Source organism: Lontra canadensis, unplaced genomic scaffold (assembly GCF_010015895.1).
Source record: "Lontra canadensis isolate GAN:19392208 unplaced genomic scaffold, GSC_riverotter_1.0 scaffold469, whole genome shotgun sequence".
In the NCBI taxonomy this organism is placed as follows: Eukaryota; Metazoa; Chordata; class Mammalia; order Carnivora; family Mustelidae; genus Lontra; species Lontra canadensis.
In genome coordinates this window covers 1-14,859 of record NW_022631462.1, presented here as the reverse complement: position 1 = coordinate 14,859, position 14,859 = coordinate 1, and the positions used below count along the sequence as shown (strand labels likewise).

At 58.3% G+C, this 14,859-nt stretch overlaps 1 protein-coding gene across 1 annotated transcript in view; it reads right to left on the bottom strand.

Annotated features, from left to right (window-relative positions):
• Nucleotides 1-10,030, bottom strand: part of LOC116863035 (SH3 and cysteine-rich domain-containing protein 2-like) — a 45,122-nt gene extending 35,092 nt beyond the window's left edge. Inside the window, exon 1 of the mRNA XM_032850518.1 lies at nt 9,872-10,030. Coding sequence (XP_032706409.1) covers nt 9,872-9,967 — 96 coding nt within the window. The 5' untranslated portion in view covers nt 9,968-10,030. The remainder of the gene's footprint in view (nt 1-9,871) is intronic.
• Between the last annotated feature and the right edge of the window lie 4,829 nt (nt 10,031-14,859).

Sequence of the window (14,859 nt, the reverse complement as noted above, 5' to 3'; positions counted from 1 at the left end):
AATGATTTTTGTTCCTCGAGCTCGTGAAAACCATGCACCACAGATATACCACTGCCCAGAGAAAGCACCTGTCCCCATCTCCATCCGCAAAGACAAGCATGCACGCACATGAGGGCACAAGGCCTCTCTCTTTCATTCTGTGCCTCAGTTTACCTCCCTGAGGCGGAAGACCCAGCTAGTTGTTGGCCTCAGGATAGCTGGGCGGTCCCGGGGCAGTCACAAGCCTCAGAGGTGGGGCCCCATCCCACCACAGCCCTCCCAGGGAGATCCTTCTCACACAGCAGACAGGGGTTCAGGGGATCCCACGAGGCAGGTAGGAGGTTTTGGAGTGGGGGAAGGATGAGCCTCTATTGAGCACCTACTGTGTGCCTGGACACCCGATCTTTCGACATACATTATCTCTGTGCTCATCCCAGTTATGCAAGGTGTGCTTTATTATTCCCACTTTACAGACCAGGAAATGGAGTCTCACGAAGGGAACTGTTTTACCCAAGGTCCATCTGGTAAATCCTGGAACTAAGATTTTAAGCTAGCCCCATCTGGTGTCAGAGTCTGCACACTTCCTGCCACCAGCTGCCCCTTGGCGAGGTCTCCAGGGCTTCTGTGCTCCCTCTCCTCACCGGGCCATCTACCCCTCCATTGCCTGCCACAAACATACACCCAAGTCCCACCAGGAAGAGAGGAAGGCTGCTGGTAGAGCTGCGGGGGTGGGGTGGGGGCACTGTGGGGGAAGGGGAGCCAAAGGTCCTGACATGGCCAGAACTGTGCCCTGTCCACCCCACACTGCCCCAGACTCCAGCCCCCCGGCAATGGCCGTTCCCTCTGCCCAGCCCACTCTCACTGGCTCTCCCCGTTCCCACAGACAAGCACCCACTGGGCTGGCCCACAGGGCCGGGAAGGGCAGAGCTGGGAAGGGACCAGGAGAGAGGGCAGGGAAAAAGGGCTTAGAGGCCCCAAAGTGGCAGTATCCACTCCTGCCTTTGGTCACCATCACCTTCTCCCAGCTCTCAGAAAGGGCAGGAAGGTCCACAGGGCACTCCTGCCTATCTCTCAGCAACTCCCCTTCACTACCCTCATTTCACCGGTGGGGAAACTGAAGCCTGCCCAGGTGAAGTACTTCTCCCACGACCTCTGAGCAGAAGTGGCCCTTCCTCCATCCACAGCAGCCTGTCACCCCTGGAAATCTAACAGCCATGTGGGCCACTTCAGGGCTCCCCTGCTGCCCACCTCAATCCTCAGCCCAGTAGGCAGGCCTTCCAGAGCTGGTCCTAGGAGCTGGAAGGGCCTAGAGTGATGAACTTGGGCAAGGCTCCCGTTCTACAGATGTTAACACCAGCCCAGAAAATCACTGGTGTAGCCTCTGTGCAGGGCGTTCCGGGCTCTCTCCGTCGACTGTTCTAACCCACCCCTGCACCCGAGCTCCACCCAAACCCCCCTGTTCCAGCCGCCTCTCCCACCCTTCCCCTCTCTGCCCCAGGGACACCTGGCTGCCCCCGTCTGATCTCCCACAGCTGTCCCCAGCCTGGGCATGCCTGGGGACTGGCCGGAATAGGGAAAGGGGCAGGAAAGGCCACATCTGGATCCTGGGCCCAAAGCCCCCTCCCTCTGCAACCAGCCATTAGTCTCATGGAGACCCACATGAACCTCAGCCAGGGATGACTTCCTCGCCCTCCTGACCCTGTGCATGCCTTCACCCCTGCATGCCTTCACCCCTCCGAGGAAGAGTGGGGGGTGTCTCCCGCCCCTCCCCCACCCCTCCCATGGCAGTCAGGACTCTCCCAGCCCCACTCCCTCCCAGGAGACTTTTAACCTCATCATGTGGCCCCCCAACCCCTGTCTGCCCACCACTCAGGCACCCTCACCCCAACAAACACCTCCCTAAGTGGGGAGAAGTGGGGGACACAAGGGAGAGGCAGGAGGGGAGAGAGGCAGGAGGGTCTTGGTAAGGATGGGAGGCCTAGAAAGGAAGTGGCAGCAGCGTGTAGAAGCTGACAGTGAGTCTAGAAGGGATAAAAGTGATGGGATCAGAGCAGAACTCTCCGCAGCCAGGCTTCCTCAGGCTTCATTCGTTAGGTCAGAGTCTCCCATTCCCCAGGCCCCTAGCGTGGCCAGCTCCTCTGGCCTGGGCTGAGCCCCCGAGGGCGTAGAGTGTTTTCCCACCAGTGTAGGGGGGTTGGGGGCGGCCAAGGAGAGGTTCCAAAAAGAAACAAACTTCTGGATGGCTTCCTTCTACGACAGCTCCCGGACTCAAGAGAGGGACTGAGGGGGTATGTCCTAACCAGTGGAACCAGGGCCAAGGTCTCTGTTGATGGGGAAGGACCCTGGCTGAGGGCCCACGCTAGTCTGTCTGTCCTTCTGTCAGTCGGCAAGAGGCAGAGAGGCCCTCCACCTTCACCACCAACACTCCGCTACGCTGGCTCTCAGCCTCAGCCTAAGATGGAAGGCAGGGAGGGGGGCACCCACAACGCACGACATCCCAACTAGAGCAGCCGGACCTACCCAGAGCATGCAGGACAGACAGATCCACGTCATCTTCGGTGGGTGCCGTCCCTCAGGCCCAGCCTGGAGCCTGCTCACGGCCCCCCTGAGCTCACCGCCCCCGCGGAGCAGGCAGAAGGCAGCTCTGAGACAAAGTCTGCCGCTACTCCAGCCAGCATCTGCCGGGCCTCTCACCCTGCCTGCCTCCAGCTCACCCTCCCTCCTTGCCTCCTCCCCCCACTCCACCCCCTAGTCCCAGCCTCCTGTCTCCTCCCTCCTCCCAGGCTCTGCTGCTGGTGGCTTGGGGGTCAGAAGCCCTGCTTTATAGGGGGGCAAGGGGGGCGGGTGAAGGAGACAAGACAAGGCAAAGGGACAGCTACTGGAGACAGCTCCCCCCAGGCCATCACCATCCTGTCCACCCTGCGCCCCCACCCCCACCTCCAGACACACAAGCCCTGTGAGCCAGCAGGGCTCCTGCCTTCTGATCTGATGCTGGCAGTCCTCACTGCAGAGCCCCCCTCCCTGCCCCCAGACCACTGATGAACAGACAGACACAATCTGTACATCCTGGGGTTCCCGGGCCCCATCCCATCTCTTGAGAACAGATGCAGGCCCTCCTGCCCTCCAGACCTGAAGTCTGAAGTCCCAGTTCCCTGCCCGGGGAACACAACATTTATTTGCACACACTCAGCAACAGGCCCTAACGCAAGAAAAACCAGGCCTGAGACTGTGGGAGAATGGCCCTGCCCCCAGGCTGTGGATTTCATTCCAATTTTTTTCCTACTTCTTTTTTTTTCCCTCTTCTTTCTTTCTTTTCTCCAAACATCTGTCCCAGCCCTTCCTGCCCTTCCTAAAGGGAGCCCCGCTCCAGGCTCCTGCAAGAGTCTGTTTTTCTTGACTGTACCCTGGGCCAACATTTGGTTTGCATTTCCCCACTTCCTCCTCCACCTCCCCTGCTCCCCCTCCCTGGGCCCAGTTTTCACCTCCCACCATTTCGCCTGCTTCTCCCCCACGGTGTTCCCCTTCCCCTCCAGCCCTCCCCTTCCCTCACTCCCACCTTAGGTCAGGGGTGAGAGTTTGGGGTCCAGAGAGGGGTAAAAAGCAGGGTACGGAATAGAAATGTATTCCCGGGGAGCACTGCAAGGGAATGCAGCAAAATCTGCTCCAGCCCCTGTTGTCTTGATCCCCCCCACCCCCACCCCACGTTCCCCCCAAAGACTTTCCTCTTTGAGCTCTGGCCAAGGCTGGACCAAGTGAGGGTGGGTGGGGCTGGTGAATCACCCATTCTGCTTTTTGGAGCCTTCCAGGGGAGGGAAAAAGGGCTCAGCCCCACCCCCTTCTGCAGACAGATACACCAGGACACACAGTCCAACTCACATAAACACGCAGAGCACCGAGGACAGGGCCCCACCCAGACTAGGCACCCTGAGACCACTTTTCTAGATTGAGTCACCTGGCAAGGAAGTCCCCTCGATTGGCTCCCCTGCACATGCACGAGTGTGCCATGCATGCCCCCCGGCATGCACAAAGGCTTCTGTATCCCCTGACACTCTCCCCCACCTCACCCAAACACATGCCCTTGCCACCCTCTGTCAACACCACACATGGCACAACCCAAGGGTTCTGTCCCTACAACTGGCCTCTCCCCTCAGCCAGACCTGTCCAGCCAGGTGTGTGGGCTCCCAGTCCAACTGAGACATTTACCTGCCTAACTCCAGAAAGAGAGGGATCCCTTCACACTTCATCCAGGGGAAGGCTACCATGTGCAGAAATGCAGGCTGTGCACTGCACAAGGGACTGACACTCTATTTCTTGGGGATTCTGAGAAGTCAGGGGAGGACACCAAGGCAAGGTATCTGATTCCAGTCCTTGCTGGAGCAGATGCCTGAGTTCAGAGTCTTTGTTCTTGTCAAGGAGACAGAGTGAGAAATCAGGGAAGGAACCCCTTCTCCAAGTCTCTCCAGGTCCTTCTGCAGAACTACAGAGCTGCAAGTGAGCTCCCTACCAGGCCTGCCTGGGCTCACTGATGGTTTGGCCGACACTGAGCGCACCAGGTTTCCACGCATAGCTGGTCCTGTGACCACCGCTGGGGGCGTCCTCCAACAGACACCCCCGAGAACCTTCCCACCCTCCACAGACTGGCGCCAAGGGCAAGCAAGAAGGACCAGCTTTCAGCAGGCCCTTCAGAGCCCAGCCCCAGCCACCAGCCCTTCCAGCCTTCCCACAGCTCAGAGGGCCCAGCCAGCTACATCCTGACATCCCAGCACCCTGGTCCACCCGTACCCCCTGCCTGCTCCCACCACCCTTTGCTGCTGGCGTCGCTAGAAGACACGCCTCCCGGCAGCTTTCTTAGAAGTTCTGAGAAATCACCTTGCAGCTTCCCAGAAATGCCGGAAAACAAGCCCAAAGACCAAGTCACAGTGACACCAGCTTGTCTGGCCTCCCACAAAGCCCAAAGCAGCCCCACAGACCTCAAGCCAGCTCCTCCCCAATCCCCTTAGGCTGCGGAGGACCCTCATGCTGGGGTCCCCATGGAAGGACCCTCTCCCAGAATGTCCCCATCCCTCTTTTCCAGGGGTCTCTCCTGGATCTGAACCTCTTGCCGTGGGGAAGTCCTTCCTGCTACCTAACCACCCTGCTGAATGTTACACTCTGTCACCTGAGGCATCTCTAACTCCGTAATGACCCCATTTCTGGCTTGTCACCCATTCTTCATCCTTCACAGACTGGTGTCTCCTCCCCCACCCACACAAGGAGAGCATTCCTTGGCCAAGGACATGCCCTGTGTCTTATGTCCCCAAAGCCTGGTACCAGACACGGCTGAAGAATGAATGAGGCGCTCTATCAGTCAGTGGGTCCTAAGCTATTTTCCTCCCGTTAGTATCTACTGTTTGCTTCCTAAACCTTTCTTCTCTCCCCCTCTGACCCCCTTGGACGGGCCTCAGGCAGTCCTGCCTATGCATGTTTGCACACAACTGTGACACCCACCCAGCTTCAGCACCATCTCTTCCTGCCACCCCCCTGGCTTCTGGGCTCTCTCAGGCTGAGGACTCCCAGGGGGCCCAGATAATACTGCTCAGCCTGGGATTCCCCGCCTTGGGCTTGGACCAGGGTCTTGTCTGCAGCAGACCTCAGGGACATGCCAGTGGGTTGGCCGGATTTTCTGGGCTGGGATCCCAGAAGCCTCAGAACCCACCTCCACCCTGTGCCCCGCCATCCCTTCTGCCTCCCCACTGCTGTTGCCAGGTTTGGGTTCCACTCAGCTCCCCCAACTGCACGCAGAACCCTACCTGCTAGATGCCCTCCAGATCCAGACCCAGCAGCCAACAGTAGCTGCTCTGTAGGCTCTGGGCCTGGCCCACGGGTCACAGGGGGACTGAGCTGGCACAGAGGGATGGGTGAGCGAGGGCGGGAATGAAGCGCAGGGTCTTTGTGACATCCCTGACCCCCCTCTCCTGGCCTTGTTTCCTCACCTGCAGAATGACCAAGCTGATGGTCTCTCGGGTCCCTGCCAGGTCCACCTTTTGTGACGGCCCCAAGTTCCCAGGCTGAGGCTCCAGGTCCCTCCAGTCCACTCTTCCTATCCCTCGACACTCATCCATCAGAAAGTTCTTCCTGTCATCCAGCCCATCTCCCGCGGTGGTACAGAGCCTTGCCTCTGTCACCACTAGCACAGAAGCTGAAGGTCAAGAACATCGGAGGTGGAAAGAGTCTCAGGCTCCAGCCAGCAGTCAGCCAGGGCGACGAGGAAGGTGACGGTCAGAGCCTTCAGGGGCCCGACACAAGTTAAATGGGAGGAGCTGGCAAGGAAGGGGTCTCTGGGGACCTCAAGCTGGCAGCCCCAGCTAAAGGGGACATGTACTCCTCAGTGATAGCAGCCACTGTGGCATCAGGGACATCTGACAAAAGACCACCAGATCCTTTGATCTATCAAGAGGTCTCAAATCTAAATTATCATATAAAATCTTTCATACAAGATACGCACAAAAAATCCCAAATTTTGAAATGTTGGCTTAAAAAAGATAATTCTGCTAGCCGAATTAAACATGTCCACTGGGAGAGTCTGGCCTTTGGGGTGTAGCTTATCTGACCCAGCCCCCTCATCAAACAGATGGCAACACAGTAGAGGAGGGAGGTCACAGAACTGGTCGGGAACACAGCCCTAGTCTCACGGTCCCCAGGCCCCGCACATCTCCCCCGTGGCCTGCCATGCAGCCCCTGTGAGCCCGGAGTCATGCTTCCAGCTTCCTGCCAAACCTGCCACCCACCGCCCTCCACGCTGGGGCTGCTCACACCACAGCTTTTCTCCCAGTCGGTCCCAGATGCCTCTTGTCAAATAGGTGAGGGCACTGCTGGCTCCGGGGTTCCTCTCCAACGCCCGGCTACAGAGCCTGACAGCCGGGGACACGCAGGACATTGACACCCAGCACTCGGCCACTCTGTACCCTTTCCTCCCTTAGACAGTACTGCTCTACCCCTTGCCCCAAGAAAGATCAATCCTAATTAATCAGGCACTTCATTGTAGCGTTTACTGAAGGCTCCGACCAGCTCTCATTTTACAGATGCAGAAGCTGAGGTACAAAGAGGTTCGGCAAGCTGCTCAGAGCCACACAGCTAGGGTGGGTGAAGATGGAGACCCAGGCGTCTGACTCAACATTCTCTTAGGGGACTGAGAATGTTCCTGCTGCTTCTATCACCACAATATAGCCCCCCAGGGACTAGGCATTAGGGTGTGATGGGGCGGTGATGTGTTAGCTCTCCTCCCACTGCTGATCCGAGGGCTGGCGCTGCAGCTCCGCACCTGGGGTCCATTACCCAGGCCCAGGTCCGGCTTGGGTGGAAGGTGCCAGGGGAAGAAAGAGGGAAGCCAGGGACAGTACTGCCGCAGGATTTGGGGTGAGACTGACTGGCTTCCTCATGGCTCCCGAAGAGCCAACAAGAAGAGAAAAGCCGCAGACTCGCAACCTCTGGGGCCTAAGGTCTGGGTGAGCACAGGGTCTGGCCTCTGCTGCCAGAGAGCCTCCTTTCCAGTAAGCTAGGCCTCCTCGCCCTGCTCCCCAGCCCCATACACACTCGGCTTTTGAGTTATGTGGTGCTAGAACCCTAGCATGCCTCCACGTACCACTGCACAGAGTGCCAGGGGTCAGTGGGGGCTGAAGTCCCATCTAAGTTGCATTCCCCAAGCCGGGCCTGGGACAGATGCATCAGCCCGTAGCCTGAGGCATCCATCCCAAAGCTTACCAAGGCACCTGGTGGGCTGGGGAGGTCTTGCCCCTGGCCCCCATGCCCACCACCCCCCTAGTAAGAGCTGGAGGTCATCCCCTTGCATTCCAAAAATCAGGGTGCTCCCTGAAACAGAAGGTGAGGTTCCAACTGGGCCCTGCCTGGGCCTCATTTTCCCTAGCAGACACAGGAAGGAGCATCATCACATCCCCTTCCCCTAATCTCTCCTCCACCAGCACCCTAGGTGGGGACAAAGTCTGGGCCCAATCCCAACAATTTTTAATAAAATCCTTCCCAGGGCTCTAGTGGGTCATCTTGATCTTTCCCCCCAGCTCTAATTTCCGCCTGACTCTGGCCCTCAGAGGCTGGCTGGAGGCGAGGGGGGCAGCTGCTCATCCAGCCCCTCACCCCCAGTGCCCCGCTCAGATCCTGGCCCAGAAGGAGTTTGGGTCACCCTCCACCTCTGCAAATGAGGACTGGGGGGATTGCTAAGCGCCCCGGGGTCCAACTGACCTGGTCCTGGCTGGCCATTTCCAGCTGCAGGCTGCCTTTTCCCAAATGGGAAAACCCGACTCCGCAGCATGTGAACTCAGAGCCCGCTGGACCGTGGATGGGGCTCTGGCCCCGTGCTCCACAGCTGCAGCGCCTGCCTCCCAGCCAATCACTGGGGACAGTGCATTTTGCTAGAAGATTTCAAAGCACACTTTGGGTGACTGGGGTGGAAGCCTGCTGGCACCTTTCCCCACTGCGGAGTGACAGAGAGGGAAACTGAGGCCCAGGGGCAGCACCTGGGAGGAGGAGCTGAACGTTCAATCCCATACAATGGAGAGAGTGGATACCAGGAGAAATCCCTCCATCCTCACATACCCCAGTCCCAGCCTGTCTGGAGGTCTACAAGGAAGGAGACCTGTGCTGGAAAGGCACAGTAATAATCAAGATAACATCCCTGATGTTTATTGAACACCTACTATGGAATAGGTACTTTGGTAAACACTTTAAACGTATTGCCTCGTTTAATCCTCACAACAACCCAGTGGGGTAGACAGTTTCATTATCTCCATTTGACACGTGTGAAAATGAAGATACAGCCAGATTCAGCAACTTGCCCAAGGTCCACAGCTAGTAAATGCGAGAGCCAGAATCCAAAGCCAGGCAGACAGGCTCTGGATCCAGCACTCTGAATCAGAAAACTGTACTGAGCCCCTCTTCCCCAGTGTGACAGGGGCCCTGCGGGTTCCCCAAAGAAATGCACAACAGATCAAACCAGTTCCCTGTTCAGGAACCCTAGTCCCCGAAATCCTTCCCCTCACTGGAGAGGAAGCATCTAAGGGCTAATGGTCATGGTCTTGGGGTTGTGTCTGCCCCTCCAGGGGAGAATTTAAGGTTACCCACAGTTTTCCAGTTCCCTACTGTGCTGGCTAGCTGTGACCCCACCTCCACCCTCTCCCCAACTTCCCCCTTAAACACACACACACACACACACACACACATACACACAAGCAAACACACCCTGAAGGCACTGTCAAGGAACTTCTCTGGGAGCATCCCAGGGAAAGACACAAAGACATCCCCCAGGACACGCCCACCCACAGACCCATAGCACTGTGGTCTGGTCCCCAAGACCCCTCCACACTCCTCCCCAGCTACTGCCTCCTGCCCTCATCCTCTCCCTGCCCAGTTCCCTGGTCCCTCCACCCTCTGCAAAATCCCTCCTGAATCCACCAGCCCTTACAGCCCCCACTTCCATCTCACTGCGATATCCCCCAGCCTTAACTCTGGGTCCTCTTAGTCCACTGGGGGGAAAAAGAGACATCTCCAGGAACTCGTCCTCCCTTCCCACAGAAACTGGGGAATCGGGATGCTGAAAACGCTTAGAAACACTCCTCTGTGCCCAGATCCCCATAGACTTCAGACTTCAGTACTATTCTTCCGACTTCTGACCCAAACTCCAGATGCGCGGGGGAGGGGCAGTTACTCCTCCCTCATGCATTCGCGGGAGTCCCCAGACTCTGATGAAAGCCAGGTCAAGACGGCGTGTCCCTGATGGTAGGAGGGCCATACATCGGCCGCCGAGGAGACCACGGACTGGGGAGTGCCGGAGGGAGAGAGAGGCGGGGGGTGGGGGCTGGGGTAGGGCGGACAGGTCCCAGGTGAGGCGGAGGGCTTTTACCTGACTGCGGAAGCAGAAGCGCAGGGGCAGCAGGCAGGTGAAGAAGTACTTGCCCCATCGGATCACGCAGGAGAAGCACCAGCTCAGCCGAGTCATGGTGACCCCAGGGTGGGCGCCTCCGGCGGGCGCAAGGGTCTGGGGCGAGGACCGGCCGCTCCGGGAGCTGAGTTAGAGTGGGGAGAGGAGGAAGGCGAGAGCCCGGCCCCGGGGGGCTGTCCGGGAGCCCCAGCCCCGCGGGAGCAGCCCGAGTGTCCGGCCCCCTACTAGCCGGAGGAGCCGCCCCGACGGGGCTCCATCTCCCGGAAAGCCCCTGTGGGAGGCGCGGGCCGCTGCTGGGCTCTTCCCCGCTCCGGGACTTGGTCCTGCAGCCTGACCCGCCTGCTTCCCAGGCGTGCTGGGGGGCGGGCACGAGCACCCCGGCAACTTGGGCGGCCGGCGGGGCGGTGCAGGAGAGGCGGGTCCGGACCGGGCCGAGGCGGTGCCAGGCGCCAGGAGTCCACCTGCGAGCAGGGTGCGGCGGCGCTGGGAGCCTGGGCGGCGGCAGCATTGTGCTCCTAGCTGCAGTGAGTGTGTGAGCGAGCGTGCGTGCGTGGATTCCCTCCAGACCTCTCTCCAATCCCATATTGCTCCCCAGAGCATAATGTGATTAACTTCCACGGACGCCACCGGCTTCCAAGACCAGCAGAAACATCCATGAGCTGGGGCCTGCACATGGGGGACGCTGAGCACAACCTAAGCCAGCTGTCCCCACTCACCACCACCTTCTGATCCTGGCCACACTCAGCCTCCTCTACCTGAGCTCTCTCCAGCCAAGTCTGGGAGTGAGGGAGCTCTGAGCATCCAGAACCCACCCAGACTGGAAGAGACCCTGCCTCGGGGGCTGAACCAGCTCAGCCGGATGAGAGCTGGGCTATGTATGGCTGAACCTCCTTCTGCTCAGGGTTCAGGCGCACCACTGCGGCTCTTTACTTTCTGTCCTGCCCCATGCCTGCCCCTGAAGCGGGGGACCCTTCTAGGCCCCTGCTGTGCTCAGATGTGAACTGAGGACGGCTCCTCTCGGAATCTTGTCTGAGGTGACCATACTGTGCCCCTGGAACTAGGGAGAGGGAAGAAAAGAGAAGTGAGAAGGAGGTGCAAGACGCGGGAGGGAAGGAGAGAGAAACAGCCACAGAGAGACAAGAGTAGAGACAGACCAGAGGGCCAGAAAACAGAGAAGTGGACCGGCAGCCATGAGCTTTGTCCCCAGCCCGCTGCTGCAGAGAAAAAGGGAGGGCAGCCAGCCAGCCAGCCAAGCCTGGAAAGAAAAGGGCCAGGGGGTGTGGCATGCTAGCAGAGCCCTACAAGGGCCTCCACAGCAACAAGCCACCAGAGCAGGGAGCTAGGGACCCCTCCCCCAGGGCCCACCACCTGCACTGCCCAGCCAGGCTTCCTTGGGATCATCTGGGGCCTTTTACTTGGCAATGCATTCTCCCTGCCCCCTTTCCCTCACCCCTGTCCCAAGCTCTCCCCTACTCCAGCAGACTTCTCTGACCCCTGCCCCCTCCCCACTTCAGATCCCCAGTGGGGGGCAGTGCTTCAGGGGAGACAAGGTAGGAACACAGTGAAAGAGAAGGAAGAGGTCCCCTCTGGTGCATGGCTAGAGAGGGGGTAAGACAGACAGGAGGGTTCTCAGTCCCTCACAATCCTCCAAGCAAGGGGGCCACCATACCCTCCCCCAAAGAGACATGCACAGGGGCCTTCCTCCTCCCTGGCAGTCGGGCAATCGCCACAGCCTCCCTCCCCAACAGGGCACCAGAGGAAATGGGTAAGACTTGAGACCTGAGGAAACAGGGCTTAATCCATAGTGAGTGGAACAAAGTTTAATCGAAAGGAATCACTTGTTGAATTTTTTAAATAGGAGGAAGTCCTTCAGATAGGATTGGGTGAAGTGTGGCTCTACTCAGCCAAAGAGTGGAGGGACCAGATGACTCTCTCTTCCTAGCATCCTGAAGTCTTCCCAGCACTTAGGGCACAAAAGGCACTCATCAAACACAGGAAGAAAAGGGGGAGGGGGTACAGGAATAAAGAGAAGAAAGCAGTGGCTAGACCCAGCTCTTCCCAGCAAGGAGATCATGCAGAGAAAGGCTCACAAGGGCAGAGCCCCTCACTTCAGCCACTGCCCAGCAGGAGGTGTCCTTCAACTAGGGACCCTCCAGAGAGGAAGAGAAGAATGTGCATCTGACAAGGACATGAAGTCAGGCCCATCACTGCCTGGAGCTGGTCCCCAGCGCTCCCCTCCCAGCCTCCCACCTAGCTTCATGCCCCATGTCTCAATTCCTGCAGATCCATGTAACGGCACCCCCACGTGCACTGCCGTGACAACACCCAGAAATGTGCTCCCCCCCACCCCCTGGGAGTTTGATGCCTTATGGCAAATCACAAGTCCTCTGTTCCATTTTCACCACCAGAGGAGGTCAGAATCCTGAGAGTAACAGCTGCAGGATCCCCAGAACCTCCTGAAAGGTTTCGGCAAGAACCCCTTCACTTCCTCTCCCACCAAAACTTTTGTGGGTTGGTGGGGGAAGGTGAGGAAGAGCCACATCCCAAAGGTGTCTCAATATCAATCCCCTTTTCCTGAAAAGTACTCAAAGCACCAGAAATTGCCTCCAGCTCCCCGTCAGTGTTGAGTATATCTTTCCTCCCTCTCCTTCTTCTTCCAAGCCCCTGAGCATCAGGGACAGAGATGCAAGGCTCCACAGAATGGACCAGACATGGATGAGCAGACCCAGGGGACCACATATTAGAGTCAACGCATGGAGTGAGTGAGGGGTTGGGATGAGGCTATGGAGGAGAGGGGCTGGTCCATCAGAGGACCTCACATCAGACCCCCAGCCTTTACAGTGCCCATGTGGGTGCCAGGCGAGAGCCCCCCGACTCCCTACTCTCCTTTCCCACTGGAACCTTTGAAAAGCTGAGCACCATCCTCAGAGGGTTAACCAACCCTTCAGTGACTGCTTCCACCTCCCGCCCCCCAACCAATTTGACATGGCCCTGATCATGCCTCCATGGTCCCTGGGCCTGGCTCCCCACACTGCTGCCCTCTGGGACAGATTCTCTTCCTCTCTCTTCCTCTCTCCTCAGCTAGGGTCTATCCTGGCAAGCTAGGCTGTGCTGCAGGACTTGCCAGGGCTCGAGGGAGAAGGAATTTCTTCTCCTCCACAGCCCACTCTCGTTCATGGAGCCCAGAGACCTGGATGCTGACTGCAGGCCAGGGAGGAAACCCCGGAGACCAGGTGAGACGGAGGCATAGACAGGGGGCATAGATGGGGGCCACTCTGGGATTTTCTCCCCAAGTTTCCCCTGGGTCAGAGCCAGGAGGGCCCCCTTTTCCATTGAGTGGAAGAAGGGGCAACTTCCCAGAGGCTGCCAGCAAAGGTGTCAGAGAAATAAGAGAGCAGGTCACAGCCACGGAGACCCCTAGGGACAAGCCTTGGGAGGAGGGCCCACCCACTCAGGGGAGGCACAGAGCCTCCTCTGTCCCAGGCCCCCAGGGTCACAGTGCCCCCCGCTGGTTTTGTCTGCAGGGGGACAAAGGCGGCTCCTGTCTCGGGAGAATGGCTTGGGCATCTGATCAGAGGCTCCAAGTCTTCTTTTCACACCCAGAGAGAGATGCACAGAGGCCTCTCCCCAAGGACCTCCCAGCCTTTCTCCTGCATCAGATGGGGACAGCTCTGTAGGCCTGGCTTCCTCGCTACCAACTCCTTTCAGCACCCTCCCAGCCACAGCAAGTCCTCCCATGGCCTCCAGGGGGCTCTGGCTGGGGTCTCACAGCCCAGGCCGCTTCCCCCGAACCCAGCACCGTGCGGAGACAGACTTCACAGGCTGCTCCCATCATTTCGCTGCCCAACCATCTACAAGGTTCAGAACTCAAACAATTGTCCCTCCACGCAACAGTATAGGGGTCCCTGCAGGGCTGGGGTCCCATCTCATGTGGACTCCAATGTCATCTCCTCCGAGAGCCCCATTAAGTCCTTGCACACTGTTCCAGCGTCCGTCTGGGGGCCACCAGCATCTCTTCACAGCGCTCAGCATCTCTTGTTGACAGATTTGCTCACTCCCTATCCTACCCCTTCCCCACCAGAATGCCAGCTTCCTGAAGAGCCGACCCGCCTTTCCATTGTACCCCTGGGGTGCGGTGTGGTGCCCGGTGTGTGGTTGATGGACACACATTACGTGGTAGATTGGTTGGTTGATTGAATGAGAGGGAAGGAAGGAAGGAAGGAAGGAAGGAAGGCCGGCCGGCCACTCCTGCTTCCAAGTGCACCAGTCAGTCAGGTCACCCAGCCCTGGATTATGGGCCAGTGCGGAATGTGGCTTTCAGGCTCTGGCGGCTCTGGCAGCCAGTACAGTGAGGTCTTGATCCAACTCCACTCCATTCGCTCCTAGCTAGGGGCCCCATGTTCCTACTCCAAAACAGCTCCCCAATATCCAGTCCTGATTCCAGTTCAACTCAAAGGAGACCCCATATCTTCTCCTGCCCCCACCCCAACACACACTCATTTACCCATGAGGCCCGGAGAGGTAACGTGACTTGCCAGGGTCACTCAGCTAGAAAGCAGCACTGCTGGAACTGGATGGAGGGACCCCATGCTTGGTCCATTGCTTTGCAGAGCAGAGGAGAGGAGGCAATAAAGGGGGAGGGGAAGAGGAAAGGCAGGAAATGCTTCTCCTCTTATAGATATCCCAAAGAGGTTAGTCCCTAAATTCTCTTTCTCCCTTTCAGCCCCTAAGCCCTGTCTCTTACCCCCAACAGGCAGGAAGTTCCTCGTGATACCTAACCTGCATTTCCCAGTCTCAAATGCCAAAACCAGACTGCCTTGCCCAGGGAGGGAGAACAACTTGGTCACTCTCTTCTGCACAATGAACGCCTTCAGGCACTGGCAGCTCATTATTCAAGCCCCCATCCCCACCCCACCCCCACCCCTCTCTATTCTGCAGGATGAGAATCC